This window comes from Schistocerca serialis, chromosome 3, assembly GCF_023864345.2.
Source record: "Schistocerca serialis cubense isolate TAMUIC-IGC-003099 chromosome 3, iqSchSeri2.2, whole genome shotgun sequence".
Taxonomy (NCBI): Eukaryota; Metazoa; Arthropoda; class Insecta; order Orthoptera; family Acrididae; genus Schistocerca; species Schistocerca serialis.
In genome coordinates, this window is record NC_064640.1 from 412,994,756 (window position 1) to 413,013,241 (window position 18,486).

At 39.6% G+C, this 18,486-nt stretch overlaps 1 protein-coding gene across 1 annotated transcript in view; it reads right to left on the reverse strand.

Moving 5' to 3' along the window:
- Nucleotides 1-414: 414 nt before the first annotated feature.
- Nucleotides 415-18,486, reverse strand: part of LOC126470285 (putative inactive tyrosine-protein kinase Wsck) — a 158,904-nt gene continuing 140,832 nt past the window's right edge. The window contains exon 12 of the mRNA XM_050098036.1: nucleotides 415-5,210. Coding sequence (XP_049953993.1) covers nucleotides 5,136-5,210 — 75 coding nt within the window. The 3' untranslated portion in view covers nucleotides 415-5,135. The remainder of the gene's footprint in view (nucleotides 5,211-18,486) is intronic.

Consider the following 18,486-nt stretch of genomic DNA (forward strand, 5'->3'; position numbering starts at 1 on the left):
TATATTTCATTTGTTTTAGTCTGCTCTCCATTTTATTTATGTCTGCATAGAAGAAGACAGATGTTAAACACACTACAGAATAAAAGCAATGTTTGAAAAAAATTATTCAGATTCTAACTTTAAATCCACTGTATCTCAAAACTATGATTTTGGTGCTTACCATTGTGTTCCCCCAAGTCGCTCAAATGTTTCAGAAACTGACTGCTGTCATGAATCTAAACACCTACCAACATATTACATAGCTCGGAGTGTAATTAAATAAGAGTTATTACAGCAACAGAGCAGATAAAATGTGGTATGTGTGACACCCATTTATTTCGGCAACTACGATGGCCATAATAATAATAATAATAATAATAACAAAAAGGTAATAGGGGTGACAAATATAATGTAAAAAGAAAGTTCTCACATTGCTTGAGTTACACAGATCACAATAATACAGTGAACTTTATTTGGTCTTTCCAAGGACAAAATAAAATAAAAAAATAAACTACATACATACAATATAATTTGTAAACTGTGGACGGAGGCTGTCACAACTTATTTTTTGTTTCTTTTCCCTAGTTACAGAACACTAATTGCAATAAATCATCACACATATTATAATTAATTTAATACTGGGCTAGAAAATATGGGTGTGATACATCACTCTTAGATCAGTTGAGGAACAGAGAGGCAGTGGGCCTTGTAGACATCACAGTGTACTTGCAATAGACTCAATAAGAGATTGCTGCCCGAGCTACAGACAGTTTACAAACATAGAGAGTGTCTTACTTTATATCTCACACAATGAATTTCAGTGCCACTATTGATTAGTAAATAATTTGACACAATTAAAATTTGGGAAACACAAAGTGTAGAATAGCAGTGGCCCTATACACAAATTGACAGCCAATTCAACTTCAGCTGTGCCACATTCACTGGAGTGCCAGATTCAGTAACATGGCCACAAATACAGCAAAGGATGAAAAAATACTGATGTTTATTACACACTGTGCAAAGAAGATATTTCATTCAGTACAACTTCTAAACACAGTTGAAAAGAATCAACAAACACCACAGTTTCACAAAAGCATTGCAGCAATGTTGCAAAATATGCAGTCAGGAGCTTGTAATGCACTGTAAGCCAACAAGGTTACATGAAGACAAGATAGCATAACACAATTTTGTGGGTAAGAAATTTCCCTAATTACTTAATATACAAATACACCTGGAATTTCAACCCAACTGCAATTAAACTGACTTTTTTCATAGTCCTCACTTAATTTATCACAGTTATGACATTCATACACTTCCCACAATTTAACAAAAGTAACAAAGATCACAACATTATTTCATGAACAGAAGGTTTCATCCCTTTAACTTCAACTACATATATTTTGCTGTGAATGTCTGACTAATGAAAGACACGATAGTGGGACTTCAAAATGTGCCTCACGTATATAAATGCACTGCTCAACTGACAAGCTTATAACTGAATAAAATCATTTGATGCCTGAAGTGAAACTATCTGTTCTGTTCACTCACAGGTACAGGTGGGTAAACAGTTGACGTGAGGGCCGTTAAGCGCCTGGATCATTCTTCTGCAGCTGTCAAGCACATGGGCAAGGGGGGGCAAGTGGTTTGCGTACGTGCAGAATGAGTGTAACAGGGCTGCTTGGCGGCCGTGCTAGCTGTGCCTGTCCGCAGCTGAGCTAAGGGGCACCTGAGAGTGCAGGGCCTTAAGGGGCAGTATTGAAACAGATTACCCTACAGTAATGAATGGAGCCCAACTTCTCTCATTTTAAGGTATCTTACTTTATCCTGCAGAATTCTCTATTCCTATTGGATTTCCTGCATTGAAACCACTGTACAGTTTGGTAACATTTCCTTCTACATATCTTCTATGTCTGTATTACACATAACATTCACTTTCTCTGTGAATATTAAGAACCTGATTTTTTTCCCCTAGAATAATGTTCCCTACCTTCAAAGTTTCATGGTTAGCACTGCTTGCCACTGGAGTGAAGATCTTAGGTTTTATTCCTCATGACAATGTCAAACTTTCCTAGGGCAAGAAGGTCTTGAATGTGGCAAGTCTAAATGAGAATCTACCTGAATAAATAAACAGTGGCATGTAAATACGATAATGGAAAGTCCTGTGTGGAATATAAATAATGGAAGGAGAAAAGATATTTCTCTATGGAACAGGTGTCGAGTTGTCAATAGGCACATAAACATGATTGAGAATGTTGCTAGCTTTAGGATGAATCCTTCTACATAACTCTACAGCACGCACACAAAAACTGTACCATTACACTGTCCCACCTGACCACCTCTCCACAGTCTCCTCTTCCTCTGTTTGATTTCCCCTCCCAATCAACTTCTCTACACCATCACACACCATGTACAACTCACCCTGCCTGCAGCCAAGATTAGCTCACCAGTCCCACATTCGTATCTCATGCACCTGCTGCCTCTACTTGCCTGCTGTCAGCCACCCCAACCATCACACCCTCTTCTTTCTCTCCTTACCCACTCCACTCGACAATTCCCAAACCCAGTCAAGCTGCAGTGCCAGCCCCATGTGGTCAGCTGGGGGCAATGTAGCCTTGCAACTGAATGTATACACAAAAGCTCTGAAGGAGGATTCATCCAAAACTCTGCAACATTCTGAGTCTTTTACAAGCTTACGATGCCTCAACTACACGGTGAGATGTTATCTTATCTTCTTCCATTATTTACACATTTAAGCAGTGGCATGCATACATGCCACTGAAGTGGTGGAAAATAGAAATTATTGTACTAGACATTAATTTTGTTTCTGTTAACTATAAGATCAATTTAGGTCTCAGATGCTAAGCTTAGGGAAAACAATAAAATTTAGCAGCACAACCTGTTTCTCTCGTACTGCCAACAATAAAGGTAAATGAGTTAAACTGCAGGCTATTTGATAATCCAAAATAATGAAAACTCTATACTTCTATATCACCACTGTAGTGGGAGCTACATGTTGTATTTATTTATTTACTTATTATTACCAGTTTACTGCACTGGCAGCAGATTCACTAGAGCTTAAGCTGGTTATGATATGTAAAGAAAGATATAAACCACTCAACAGAGAAGGAAGGTATGAGAGACAAGGTACTTTTGTAGCAGATAGTGTAATATGGCTGCAGATTAAAGATATTAACATGAAATACCATAGGAGACAATTAGAGAGAGATGGCAGTGTTTATGTTAAAAGCATAACAAAGCTGTTGTAAGGGAATGATGAAGTCAAGGGTACCTTCCCTTCTTCTTCCATTAGCACACTGTCGCTCAGATTCTGAGGATTTTTTTCTTTCTCTCAATTTTTGTTTGTCTGTAGTTGACTATTTCAACACATTTCACAATACCATGCACATAAAATTTCTGTACCTCTTAACTCTGATATTTTTATAGCCTGCTAAAAATGTCTCACTCTATTTTTCCATTGCAGACTGAGTCTAAATATATTAATCTGGCCCCTTCCTCTGGTGTTAAGTCAACAAACATTTTACATCAGCTCATAGGGTGCATCTTGTAACAGCTCATGGTTATTTCCGCAAGGTGGATGTTGACTTCTCATTCTCAATCATTAGTCCTTTTTTGTGGTATTCTGAACTAAATAAGCCTAAGGTCTTTGGCATGTAAATACTATATCACGTTTCACTGATAATATGATGCTTATGATTACTGAAATACTCTTAACAGAATATGCATCATCAAAATCTCAATATATAGCATTACTTTTCCTTAACATCCAAACAGATTAAGAAGTAACATGGACCTGAATGAGGCTGCATAGCATTGTGCACTCCCAAATCCACACCCAATTACCATTTTATAGATGTACAATTTTCCACATAAAACATGTTGTAAGAATTTGCAGAAAGCATAGTATTGCTAGATATATCTACTTATCTTTTCAGCACAGATTTGTCACAAACTAGAAATTATCTTGGAAAGAACATGACAGAGAATATCATAATCTACTCTGATGTTTTGTTATGTCCATTATATAAAATGCATCTACATGATGCTCAAACAATAATATTTAACTTAAACAAATACTAATAAAATTTTCTAGCTCCTACGTCTTTGTTCACAATACCAATGTAAGTGTCAACATTTTAAAAAATGGTAAAAAATAAGTGCCTATAAACTTAAAAATAATATAAGTACATAATTATCAGTGAAATTTCACTGCTGTCAATGGAATGTTAAAAACAAGTTACAATAATGGAGTTAAAAAAAATAATAAAATAAAATAAAACTTGCCATGACAGCTGCCACTTACTGTAAAGACTAGTTACCTAACAATGGCCATTTCAGCAATCCAGTCTATTGGCACATATATAAAAGTTACACACTGAGCCCGTTCTGGTTTAATCAGGCTTTACCTGCATGACAAAGCTCTCAGCTGGTCATATCCAGGGAAAGTCTTTCTACTTCTTCCAGGTTATTCAACCAGACTGCATCCTTAAACAATCTATTGACTTTCCAATTACATTGAAAGTGTCAAGAGACTATTTAAAATCAAAAGCAGTGGCACCACAAAACACACACACACAACTGTGTTAACCATTCAAGTAGAGACAGCAAATGAAAAATTGCACAGCAATAGGTTGCGACAAAATACACAGATTTTTCACCAATGACTTAACAGTGATGAAATAAAAAAGAAGTACACATTGAATGTCACTGTGGGCAGCAGGGACGGAATAAAAAATAACGAATATTACACATGTTCTTATAATATTAAACAAATAATATGATAAAAATGAAGAAAGAAATGTATGGGAGGGGATAAGAATACATTCACTGATAAGGAAAGAACACAAGTGGGTGTAAAATTATGAGAGCAAAGGGAGCAATTCTCATCACCTTGGCACAACCTGTTATGTAACTGATTTTAAAACACCAAATTTTTTTTGTCACATAGGTCAGACTTATATCGCAAACCTGACTGAAAAGCCCACTATATACTGCACTTTACATCTTTTCCAAATCAGAACAACTTCTCCTATTATAAAAAAAGTCTGGCTCTCTTAGGTGTACTAAAGACTGACAAATAAAATATTATAAGTAATGTATAACAATTAGTTAAGCATCAGTGCTACTGCAGAAAAACACTATTTCTGCATTTCCAAGTCTGGAAAGTACTGTTGATAATGAACGCCAACACTTGCTGAGAAATTCAAATGAACCTGTAGAAAAAAGGAGAGACTCTATGAAAACTGGGCTGATACATGTTTAATAACTACATAAATACAGTAAAATTAATTGCAGTAAGGAATATGTGCAACACATTTTTTTTAATTAAAAATATCAACAGAAAATCAACACTAAAAAGATGAACATTACAAGCAAACAGCATCATTAGGATTTCTTCAGTTTCCTATTTGTTCTATTCTAATGCTGTGACTCTGCAGACTGAATTCTAAAATTATGTAAATCTATCATTGTAGATGAAAACACTGTGTGACAAGGAGTGGGGGAGAAATGAAGCAGAGTTCATAGTTTCTAAATAAAACTTTTTTATCTGCAAAAATAAAAATAAATTTTAATAAATAACGAGAGATAATAAAAGCCCATGTAATACATCAGTTTTGACTTATATGTAGGTAGAAATCAGCTCTGTCTTCACTGAAGCAGTTTAATTTACATTGTCTTTTGTTATCTTAAATTACTTCATTACTGATGGACAGAGATTAGAATCTCTCTCTTCTCATTCAGAAGTCAATCATTTTGAGATGATTGTGTTACCTTACTATGCCTGGCAGTACATCTATCTCCAACATAATGGAGCAAAATACACAAAGCTGTGTACAACGTACACTCGTTTGTGTGTGTGTGTGTGTGTGTGTGTGTGTGTGTGTGTGTGTGTGTGTGTGTTTTTCTGTAAGTTCTCAAGTAGGACATTGTCAAAAAGCTTAGCAATATTTTTAGTACTACAAGGGTAAATCAATTATTATCCACAAAGTAGTTATAAAATTTTATTGTAATCTAATAAGAAGTTTACAAGAACATCATTTTTTGACAGTCTTCTTGCGTTTCAATGCACTTGGTCCATTGTTGTACAAGCTTCCTGATGCCTTCATAAAAGAAGGTTCTCGGTTGAGCTGCGAGCCAGGAATGTACCGCTTCTTTCACTGCTTCGTCAGAGGCAAATCAAGCTTAATGCCTGTTTGAGTAGACCAAGCAAGTGATAGAAGGGGTCAAGATCAGGGCTATTTGGAGGACAATCCAGTACTTCAAATTTGAGTTTCTGGAGCGTTTAAGCAGTGTGGGCAGCAGTATGCAAACAGGCACTGTAATGCAACAACACAACACCTTTTGACAGCAATCCTCGATGTTTGCTTCGAATTGCAGGCTTTAGCCTCGCAGTAAGCATCTCACTGTAATGTACACTGTTCATTGTTCTGCTCCTTTCCCCATAATGTTCCAGTACTGGACCTTGTGCGTCCCAAAAAAACTGTAAGCATCAGTTTTCCTGTGGACGGTTGGGTCTTGAACTACTTCTTGCATGGTGAATTTGGATGTTTACATTCCATACTCTGCCATTTACTCTCTGGCTCGTAATGATGGATCAATGTTTTGTCACCAGTAATGGTCCTGTCTAAGAAGTTGTCCCCTTTGTTACCATAGTGATCCAAATGTTTTTTACAGATGTCGAAGCGTGTTTGTTTATGCAACTGTGCAAGGTGTTTTGGGATCCATCTTGCACAAACTTTATGAAACCCAAGTCTGTCATGGATGATTTCATAGGCAGAATTGTGACTAATTTGCAGATGATGTGCCACTTCGTCAATAGTTAATCGTATGCCCAAGAGAATCATTTCATGTGAACGCTCAACGGTTTCTTCATTTGTGGCGGTAAATGGTCGTCCGGCTCCTTCATCGTGCATAACACTTGTGCAACCATTTTGGAATTTTTCAATCCATTCACAGACACTCTGTTGTGGCAAAACACTGTTCCCACACTGTACTGAAAATCTTTGATGAATTTTGGCCCCTGATACACCTTCTGACCACAAAAAAATGGATTATTGAACGTTGCTATTCTTTGGTGCAAATAGACAGCGGAGGAGCCATGATTAACAGCATGGCAGCGATAACGAAACTAACATAGCAGCTTGAAAATCACAAAGATATAACAACAAATAAACAAAGCATGCGTCGTTAATGAAAAATGACAGTACTACCAAAATAAACAAAAATATAACTGAATTGCAGATAATAATTGACTTACCCTTGTATTTATGAATTGCTTAACACCTCAACTTAACTAATACAGAGTGATTCACTGTTCCTTGTACATGCATGAAAGAATTGCTCATGCTATTTCCTTGAATTCAGTGCGCTCTCTCTCTCTCTCTCTCTCTCTTTTCTTTCTTTCTTTTGGAAATACCTGAATAGACACAAAAGGCTTTTTTTATGGGTCTGGTAAATGAAACCTTTTCATTATTTAATGGATGACCCTCTCTTTTCCATGACAGCACTTTTGTAAGTTTCATCTCATAATTAAGCTGTTATTTCACTGCATTTTTGCCCATTAAAAACAGTTCAAATAATAAATTGTCCTGGAGCAAAATTAAGTAACAAAACATAACTTGTTTCCTATTTCAGCAGGTAAGAGGCTTTCTTTATAACAACATACAATTCTCCTTTGGTTTTCTCATTTTTGTACAAATTATTACTGCAGTGAACAAATGTGACCCAAGAACGCAGAGCAGAGGGATGCTTTGGGTAAGGCAGAACATGTTTGTCAAAACTAGCAAGCATACAAGCTTACAAACAGAATTTGTATTTTTACATTACTCAGTGAATGCTCCACCTACACTGTTCAAAGAAAGCTACTAACAGGCTACCCAGAAAAGCCATGAACTCCATGACTGATTGTACTGACAATGACCCAAACTCGGCAAAATTTATCTGAATCACCAATAATGAATACAAACAAAAAATTTTATTCAAGAATAATGAAAGTAATTGTTTCTAACCATTGCTTGTTCCCACAAATAAAAAAAAGTTATGCACCATCTATAAATAAAAACTTTTATAAATAAACAATATTTATTCCTCCAATTCTTTGTCATTCATAAACTGAATGTATATTTTGCTTCTTTTAATTAATTTTCAGAACAATTTGTTTTACAAACATTCCATAAAAAATTTTATTTGATTGTTGAAGTTTTGCCATTGCTGCATTTGTTCCATGTGTGCTATAGACAGCAGCTCAGTTTTATCTCCTAGAATTTGCCATTATTTCAGAATAACAATCTAAGATGTTCAAATCCTGATCAGCTTCAATAAAAAATTGATACCATTAATTATACTCTAGTGTTTAGTAAATAACTTTGTAGTGGTTACCCATCAATTTCACCACTCAAATTCTATTCAAAATTGAAATATAGATTCTCCTTTTCTGACACAAATTCATTTGAAACTCCTCACCCAAATTTTGTTTGCTATTTCTTTGGACTTCATGCATCTGCGGTTTATTGTACGCCTCTTTTGATCAAGGACAGAAACAAAGATGAATTTTAAAACAATCATGGGTAAGATAGTGATTCGAAACCTGCATGTTCTTGCTTTGGTGTAGAAAGCTGATGAAGTCTTCAAATCATATCTTGACACTTTCTCAATAGAAAGTTGGGAGTATGCTGAAATATTTAAGAGGACAATCCTCTGGTTTTCGCATCCTTCTCTGTAGAGCCATCAAGCACGCTACTAATGGTCATTAATACCATTACCTCCCCCCTTTTTTTGTCTTAAAGTATGTCTCAAGTGGTGCCCAAACACAGTGTTTCAATTCCAAAGCTCTGATGAAACTTAGATCAAAAAGGGATCTCATCACTGGTGACTAATGTGCCGGTCACCCATTAACATCAAGGGTAGACAAAAAAAGAAACAACTTCTGGACTCTTATCATTGGTTATTGATTCATCTCATTAGTCAGTAGTTAAGCCCTTTTTACAGAACCACTCAAACCATCATTACAGGAGATTTGGTAATTAGGAAAATTTACGCTATGTTTGTGCCAAGATTCTTGACTGATGAACAAAAAGCAAACTGTGCGCAAATTTCAACAAAAATTCAGAACTGTGTTCAAGAAAGCTCACATTTTCTCAATAATGAAGGTACCAAAGACAAAATCTGGTGCTTCCAGTACACCCTGGAGATGAAACGTCAAACTTCAGAATGGCACACTAACACATCTCCTCATCCAAAGACGACCTAAGATGAGCAAGTCCAGGCTGCAAACCATGCTCATGGTCAGTTTTGATCATTGTGGCATCATTCACAAGGAGTCTGCATCCCCTGCACAAACCATGACTGCACAATGTTATGCGGAAGTCCTAGAGAGATTGTGAAAATGAGTCAACCGCATGCAAAGGGGGAATCGGCCATTCCTGGAAGCTCCATCATGACAATGTGCCATGTCACACCACGCTCTTAGTGCAGTAGAAGTTGGTTCAGTATGGCACTGCCAAGTTGTTTCACCCTGCTTGCAAGCCAGACTTTCTACAACATTCTGACAGCAACTTTCAGAATGCATTCACAGATTGGCAGACACATTATACTTTGCGTGACAAAGTACAAGGGTCCTATTTCGAAGGTTATTGAGGATTTGTATCAATATGTGTAATAAATTATTTTTTAAAAAAATCAGTCCCACCACTTTTTGATCGCATCCTGTATGATGGCAATGTATGTTTGATCCATTGACGTACAATATTTTTCTCCCTGAAGATGATAGTAACAATTGAAACCAGTAGAGAATAAACATAAAATTGTACAGTTGATGGTACAAATATGCTTCTTTCATATTTCAAGTGACTTCGGATGTTCAGCAGGTTTCCACAAAGCATTATATTTTTGTGTGGTTTTGCAATTGACTAGGGCTATTTTAGAAGGCTTTTAAATTTGAAGTCCATTGGTACTAATCATTACCAACCACTGAGTGAAACAGAGCAAGCTAGGAGTCATCCACCTGCTACTGTTGCACTCCTTTCAATACTTACACGTATACCAGGTGTGATCAAAAAGTAATGGGTATTTTTTAATTTCGTGGTGTTTATACACCCAATTTCCCATTTTTTATCTTGTTGGTAAACATGTTCCTGATGTGTATGTTTGCATTTTCAGCTGTTCTGAATATTTAGTTTATTGTTGACAGTTGAAAAGGTTATACAAATTTTCAAGTACTCGGCAAATTTTTACTTTCAAAAAAGAGGGATCAAAGAATTTGCATTCAATTTTCTTGAAAAATGGAATAACATGCAGCATCATATTCAAAATGTTGACTATGGTTTCTGGCAAATCTACTGTGAGTGAGATAAGATTTTACAAGTGGTATAAACATTTCAAAGGAGGTCAAGCTGACACTGAAGACGATGACTGCCTTGGATGCCCTAGCACATCAATTACTGACGACAATGTGGAAAAGTAATGAAAATGGTTCTGGAAAATCACCTAATCACCAACAGAGAGATTTTATCTCCTCCCCCCTCTTTGTCAATCTCCTCTTCCCCTCCCTCTGTCCATCTTGTCCTCTTCATTTCCCTGTTCATCTCTGCCCCTTTCCTTTGTGGGTCCATCTTCTCCTCTCCCCTCTCTCGGCCCATCTCCTCCTTTTCACCTCTGTCTACACATCTTCTCCTCTCCCATCTCTCAGACTCTCTCTTCCTCCCTGTTTCAGTTCATTTCCTCACCTTTCCTTTCTTTGTCCATCTCCTCCTCTCCCCTCTCTTTGATCATTTCCCCTCCCCTATCTCCATCCATCTCCTCCTCCTACTATCTGTGGCTACCTCCTCCTATCTGTCACTATCTTCTCCTTTCCACTCACTGTCTGTCCACCTCTTCATCTTCCCCCTTCTCTCTCCATCTTATTGCACTCACTGCAATAGGAGGCTGGTGGTTATTGCCCCTAAAGTGTTTATTTCCAGACTGCAAGTAATATGTTTACCAAATTTGATTGAAATCATTCCATGTGTTTAGTTTCAGTTTTTTACCCGAGTCTTTGCTCACATATGCACATGTCAAATATATTTCACACTTATTTAACTTAGTTCATGTGTATTTGTATATATATTTCACCCGTATGTCTAGTGAATTTTGCCCTGCAGCTTCATTTTCTGCAGCTTAATATTTATTATGTCGTACCTCCTGAACTATATGCCGTACACTGATATAATTTTGCATGTACATCTACTGGTATGTGTGCCTACTGTCTGCGAAACGTGTTGTGAATAGAGTTAGAAGTAAACAAGTAATAAATTAACATGTCATGCATGATGCAGCATTTCTCGTGCATCTCAGTGTTTATGATGTCATATATAGTAAACCATGTGTCATGAAGTGATATATCTTTAGAGGTACACTCAGTGACATGTGGATGCTGTCTGCAAAATGTGTTGTGAATAGTAGTATCATAGTAGTAGCAAGGAAAGCGTTTCTGAAGAAGAGAAATTTGTTAACATCCAGTATTGATTTAAGTGTCAGGAAGTCATTTCTGAAAGTATTCGTATGGAGTGTAGCCATGTATGGAAGTGAAACATGGACGATAAATAGTTTAGACAAGAAGAGAATAGAAGCTTTCGAAATGTGGTGCTACAGAAGAATGCTGAAGATTAGATGGGTAGATCATGTAACTAATGAGGAAGTATTGAATAGGATTGGGGAGAAGAGAAGTTTGTGGCACAACTTGACCAGAAGAAGGGATCGGTTGGTAGGGCATGTTCTGAGGCATCAAGGAATCACCAATTTAGTATTGGAGGGCAGCGTGGAGGGTAAAAATCGTAGAGGGAGACCACGAGACGAATACACTAAGCAGATTCAGAAGGATGTAGGTTGCAGTAGGTACTGGGAGATGAAAAAGCTTGCACAGGATAGAGTAGCATGGAGAGCTGCATCAAACCAGTCTCAGGACTGAAGACCACAACAATAACAACAACAAGTAGTATTTTAATTTTCAGGAAACTAATTAACTTAGAAGATAATTAGTATATATGTCAGGACACAGATAAAATTACTGTTGCCTTTTATGCCATTATGCATATTTAATTCCCAAGTTTACTATCATATTCTGGTTGCCCTAATTTTCCTGGACCAAATGACACCCACCATTTATCAATTATGCCACTAACTAGGAATTTGTGTAAATTATCAGAATTTCAAATAGGACAACTGTACTTGTCAATAGGTAATTTCCAGTGTAGATATACAAAAACTAACTAATTAGCTACTTATCATGTAAGCCAAGTCACTGTCAGAACACATACCTTATCTACTTTCTCAAATTTCAACCATAAAGTTTTATAAGCAAGTATATAGTTTCCAAAATCCTAAAATGCCCTTACGCCAGTTCACATACCCCTTCCAACTTAAAAATCTGCTGTCCCAGGTGACCTATTACACGACTTGCGTCTTCTGTCCATAGTCATTGTAGGAACAATTAACATTTTCATATCATTTTTCTTTTCTGAGTGGAATATCTGAGCGTTCTTTTTCGTTAGATGCAAATAAAAACTGTGTTTACCAGCCTACATTCAGTGGACATGTTTCGTAGAACTGTGCTAGTGACTTGTATAATAAACTGTGATCAATTGTGTGTGGTTTTATAAACCGTGATTTTGAGATGAGGAGTTTCATGTCAAGTGTTGTCACTGAAAATGTCTCTGAGTGTGTGGGTTAGCCTGGTTTTTGTGCTTGTAAACAACTGAATTAAGAAACTGGACACTGTCCCAAAAGTTAATTTACAATTAATAAATGTGTGAGCAAGAGAAACTACAGAAAAGTGGTATTGCATCCATTATTGTGTAACTTAGTTCTACATGCAAAAAGTGTTCAGTTTTCGGGTAGCAAACTACCAAGAACATGAAGATGAGGTTCGAACCAGGTTAGTAGCTTCACAAGATCTTACTTGGTTCACTCATTTTGTAGCAGTAGCACTACAAACCCAAGTTCTATATCCAATAATGTTGGTACAATTGAGGACGGTACTGCAGATTCGAGCCTATGTTGGCTGCTTTCTCATCTTTGGCTAGTTACGAGAGTGCTTCAGTGTGTTGGCAGGAGACAGGAGGAACAAAAGCAGTGGGAAATGTAGCTGAATTGGGTCGCATCAGTAGTGGAACTGTTAGGCTATGTAATTTGGCTATGAAGCATTTGTATGTTGCATTAATAAAACTGCGTTCAATCTGAAGGCAGGTTTGAATAATACAGTATTCTACTGTTCCATTGGAGGTGGCATGCAGTAGCCTTCCTCGAATCTTTGAAACGAATTATCCAACTAGTTATAGGGGGACCTATAGTGTAACGTGGACTCCGAAACATGATGCACCTAATCTTGACATTTTTCTCATTGTCAAAGGCAGAACAAGTAACAAAAAAAGGAACCCAGGACCAACGAGGTATCAAACCTCAGAGCTTTAGCATTGTAACCTGGAATTTACCCACTGAGCCAAAATCTTTTATCATGCATACATGAATTATTTATCAAAAGAAACTGTGCAGAGCCACAGGAACAATCACTGGATATAAGTAAGAATGTTCTGTTCGAGATGTACACAAAGTAATTGTGGCAGTATTCTATATTATTCATTATTTAAGTTATGATGAATAAATAACAAATAATTATTTGTATTTGGTTCTGGTCCTCCTTAGCTCCATGATGTGGACCTCCCCAACCTCAACGGTGGTATTATTGGAATCCCCTTTCATGTCAGATTTACTAGCCACCAGAAACACTAGACTCCATCCATTCTACACCAAACACCCCTTGTAAAATCTGGCAAAACCCGAATGCCGCATTTACAATGACAAGCAATCCCCTTCTCAGCCTCACTGCATCTGTCATAAACCAAAAACCACCCTCACAGTCCAATCCAGACATTTTTTGTTTGTGCTCTGCCTTCAGACACCCAACACTCCTCTCACACCAGTTCATCTGCCAAAAGGAGCACCGCCTTGGTCACTCTACATTATCCAAGATTCAAACAGCTAAATCAAAATCTCAGTTAAAACTTCAACTACATCACTCTGTGTCATGTACCTCCAAAAATCGTAATTTGCCATCTTTGGATCACAGCCCTGTGGAAGACCTGCTGCAAGACCAATTTCATACCTCCATCCGCCACTGCTACCTATTCCAGCCCTGTCTCTGACACTGAGTTACACATCAAAATCAGTCACCTTAAAAGCAGCAATGGCATTTGGCAACTTCTCTGCAACAAAAAACAGTGCCCTACATGGATATAGCATCAACAGTTCTAAACTGTGCAAGTCGGAACTCTTTCTGCAATATATTCTTTATGTCCATAACCCCCTCCAGCCTACCATGTCAACTCCCCCTTTTACTTTTATATTCCAATTTACCTCACTCATTCAGTAAAACAGTTAATATTTAAAGATCTGGTTTTAAGGGAGAGGGTAAGGAGTGATTCCAATCCCGGGAGCGGAAAGACTTACCTTAGGGGGAAAAAAGGGGTATACACTCGCACACACACACATATCCATCCGCACATACACAGACACAAGCAGACATTTCACCTAAGGTAAGTCTTTCCGGTCCCAGGATTGGAATGACGAGTGTGTGTGTGTGTGTGTGTGTGTGTGTGTGTGTGTGTGTGATACACACACACAGATGATGTGACTTACCGAACGAAAGTGCTGGCAGGTCGATAGACACACAAACATACACATGAAGTTCCAGCTTTCACAACAAACTGTTGCCTCATCAGGAATAAGGGAAGGAGAGGGAAAGACGAAAGGATGTGGGTTTTAGGTTTTAAGGGAGAGGGTAAGGAGACATTCCAATCCCGAGAGCGGAAAGACTTACCTTAGGGGGAAAAAAGGGGTATACACTCGCACACACACACATATCCATCCGCACATACACAGACACAAGCAGACATTTGTAAAGGCAAAGAGTTTGGGCAGAGATCTGGCAAAGAGTTTGGGCAGAGATGTCCGTCGAGGCGGAAGTAGAGGCAAAGATGTTGTTGAAAGACAGGTGAGGTATGAGCGGCGGCAAATTGAAATTAGCGGAGATTGAGGCCTGGCGGGTAACGAGAAGAGAGGATATACTGAAGGGCAAGTTCCCATCTCCGGAGTTCTGACAGGTTGGTGTTAGTGGGAAGTATCCAGATAACCCGGACGGTGTAACACTGTGCCAAGATGTGCTGGCCGTGCACCAAGGCATGTTTAGCCACAGGGTGATCCTCATTACCAACAAACACTGTCTGCCTGTGTCCATTCATGCGAATGGACAGTTTGTTGCTGGTCATTCCCACATGGAAAGCTTCACAGTGTAGGCAGGTCAGTTGGTAAATCACGTGGGTGATTTCACACGTGGCTCTGCCTTTGATCGTGTACACCTTCTGGGTTACAGGACTGGAGTAGGTGGTGGTGGGAGGGTGCATGGGACAGGTTTTACACTGGGGGCGGTTACAAGGGTAGGAGCCAGAGGGTAGGAAAGGTGGTTTGGGGATTTCATAGGGATGAACTAAGAGGTTACGAAGGTTAGGTGGACGGCGGAAAGACACTCTTGGTGGAGTGGGGAGGATTTCATGAAGGACGGATCTCATTTCATTTCAGGGCAGGATTTGAGGAAGTCGTATCCCTGCTGGAGAGCCTCATTCAGAGTCTGATCCAGTCCCGGAAAGTACCCTGTCAAAAGTGGGGCACTTTTGTGGTTCTTCTGTGGGAGGTTCTGGGTTTGAGGGGATGAGGAAGTGGCTCTGGTTATTTGCTTCTGTACCAGGTCGGGAGGGTAGTTGCGGGATGTGAAAGCTGTTTTCAGGTTGTTGGTGTAATGGTTCAGGGATTCCGGACTGGAGCAGATTCTTTTGCCACGAAGACCTAGGCTGTAGGGAAGGGACCGTTTGATGTGGAATGGGTGGCAGCTGTCATAATGGAGGTGCTGTTGCTTGTTGGTGGGTTTGATGTGGATGGACGTGTGAAGCTGGCCCTTGGACAGGTGGAGGTCAACGTCAAGGAAAGTGGCATGGGATTTGGAGTAGGACCAGGTGAATCTGATGGAACCAAAGGAGTTGAGGTTGGAGAGGAAATTCTGGAGTTCTTCTTCACTGTGAGTCCAGATCATGAAGATGACATCAATAAATCTGTACCAAACTTTGGGTTGGCAGGCCTGGGTAACCAAGAAGGCTTCCTCTAAGCGACCCATGAATAGGTTGGTGTACGAGGGGGCCATCCTGGTGCCCATGGCTGTTCCCTTTAATTGTTGATATGTCTGGCCTTCGAAAGTGAAGAAGTTGTGGGTCAGGATGAAGCTGGCTAAGGTAATGAGGAAAGAGGTTTTAGGTAGGGTGGCAGGTGATCGGCGTGAAAGGAAGTGCTCCATCACAGCGAGGCCCTGGACGTGCGGAATATTTGTGTATAAGGAAGTGGCATCAATGGTTACAAGGATGGTTTCCGGGGGCAACAGACTGGGTAGGGATTCCAGGCGATCGAGAAAGTGGTTGGTGTCTTTGATGAAGGATGGGAGACTGCATGTAATGGGTTGAAGGTGTTGATCAACGTAGGCAGAGATACGTTCTGCGGGGGCTTGGTTCCCAGTCCCGACAATCAAGGACCATGGTTGTGGAACCCTTGTCTGCCGGAAGAATGACGATGGATCGGTCAGCCTTCAGATCACGCATAGCCTGGGCTTCAGCAGTGGTGATGTTGGGAGTGGGATTAAGGTTTTTTAAGAAGGATTGAGAGGCAAGGCTGGAAGTCAGAAATTCCTGGAAAGTTTGGAGAGGGTGATTTTGAGGAAGAGGAGGTGGGTCCCGCTGTGACGGAGGACGGAACTGTTCCAGGCAGGGTTCAATTTGGATAGTGTCTTGGGGAGTTGGACCATTAGGAGTAGGATTAGGATCATTTTTCTTCGTGGCAAAGTGATATTTTCCAGCAGAGAGTACGGGTGTAGGACAGTAAATCTTTGACAAGGTCTGTTTGGTTGAATCTGGGAGTGGGGCTGAAGGTGAGGCCTTTGGATAGGACAGAGGTTTCGGATTGGGAGAGAGGTTTGGATTAAAGGTTAACTACTGAATTAGGGTGTTGTGGTTCCAGATTGTGTTGAATGGAATTTTGAGGTTTTGGGGGGAGTGGAGCTGGAAGTGGGAGATTGAGTAGATGGGAGAGACTGGGTCTGTGTGCAATGAGAGGAGGTTGAGGTTTGCTGGAAAGGTTGTGAAGGGTGAGTGAATTGCCTTTCCGGAGGTGGGAAACCAGGAGATTGGATAGTTTTTTGAGGTGGACGGTGGCATGCTGTTTTAATTTGCGATTGGCCTGTAGGAGGATGCTCTGAACAGCCGGTGTGGATGTGGGAGTTTAAAGATTGAGGACTTTTAGTAAGGATAGGAGTTGACGGGTGTGTTCATTGGCTGAGTTGATGTGTAGGTGACGGATTAGGTGGGTGAGGGCAATGGATTGTTCAGTTTGGAACTGGTATAGGGACTGATGGAAAGAAGGATTACAGCCAGAGATGGGAACTTTAAGTGTGAGGCCTTTGGGGGTAATGCCAAATGTCAGACAAGCCTGAGAAAATAAGCTTGAGAAAATAAACCTGAGAAAATAAGCCTGAGAAAATAAATGTCAGACAAGCCTGAGAAAATAAACCAGCCAGATTACACTCCCATATTTTACATTCCCTCCGCAAACATGCCTTCGCCCTAGCCAGATAACACTCTCATATTTTACATTCTCTCCGCAAACATGCCTTCGCCCTAGCCAGATTAAACTCCCATATTTTACATTCCCTCCGCAAACGTGCCTTCGCCCTAGCCAGATTACACTCCCATATTTTACATTCCCTCCGCAAACATGCCTTTGCCCTAGCCAGATTACACTCCCATATTTTACATTCCCTCCGCAAAGATGCCTTCACCCTAGCCAGATTACACTCCCATATTTTACATTCCCTCCGCAAACATGCCTTCGCCCTAGCCAGATTACACTCCCATATTTTATTTTCTCAGGCTTGTCTGACATTTGGCATTACCCCCAAAGGCCTCACACTTAAAGTTCCCATCTCTGGCTGTAATCCCTCTTTCCATCAGTCCCTATACCAGTTCCAAACTGAACAATCCATTGCCCTCATCCACCTAATCCTTCACCCACACATCAACTCAGCCAATGAACACACCCGTCAACTCCTATCCTTATTAAAAGTCCTCAATCTTTCCTCTCCCACATCCACACCGGCTGTTCAGAGCATCCTCCTACAGGCCAATCGCAAATTAGAACAGCATGCCACCGTCCACCTCAAAAAACTATCCAATCTCCTGGTTTCCCACCTCCAGAAAGGCAACTCACTCACAATTCACAACCTTTCCAGCAAACCTCAACCTCCTCTCATTGCACACAGACCCAGTCTCTCCCATCTACTCAATCTCCCACTTCCAGCTCCACTCCCCCCAAAACCTCAAAATTCCAATCAACACAATCTGGAACCACAACACCCTAATTCAG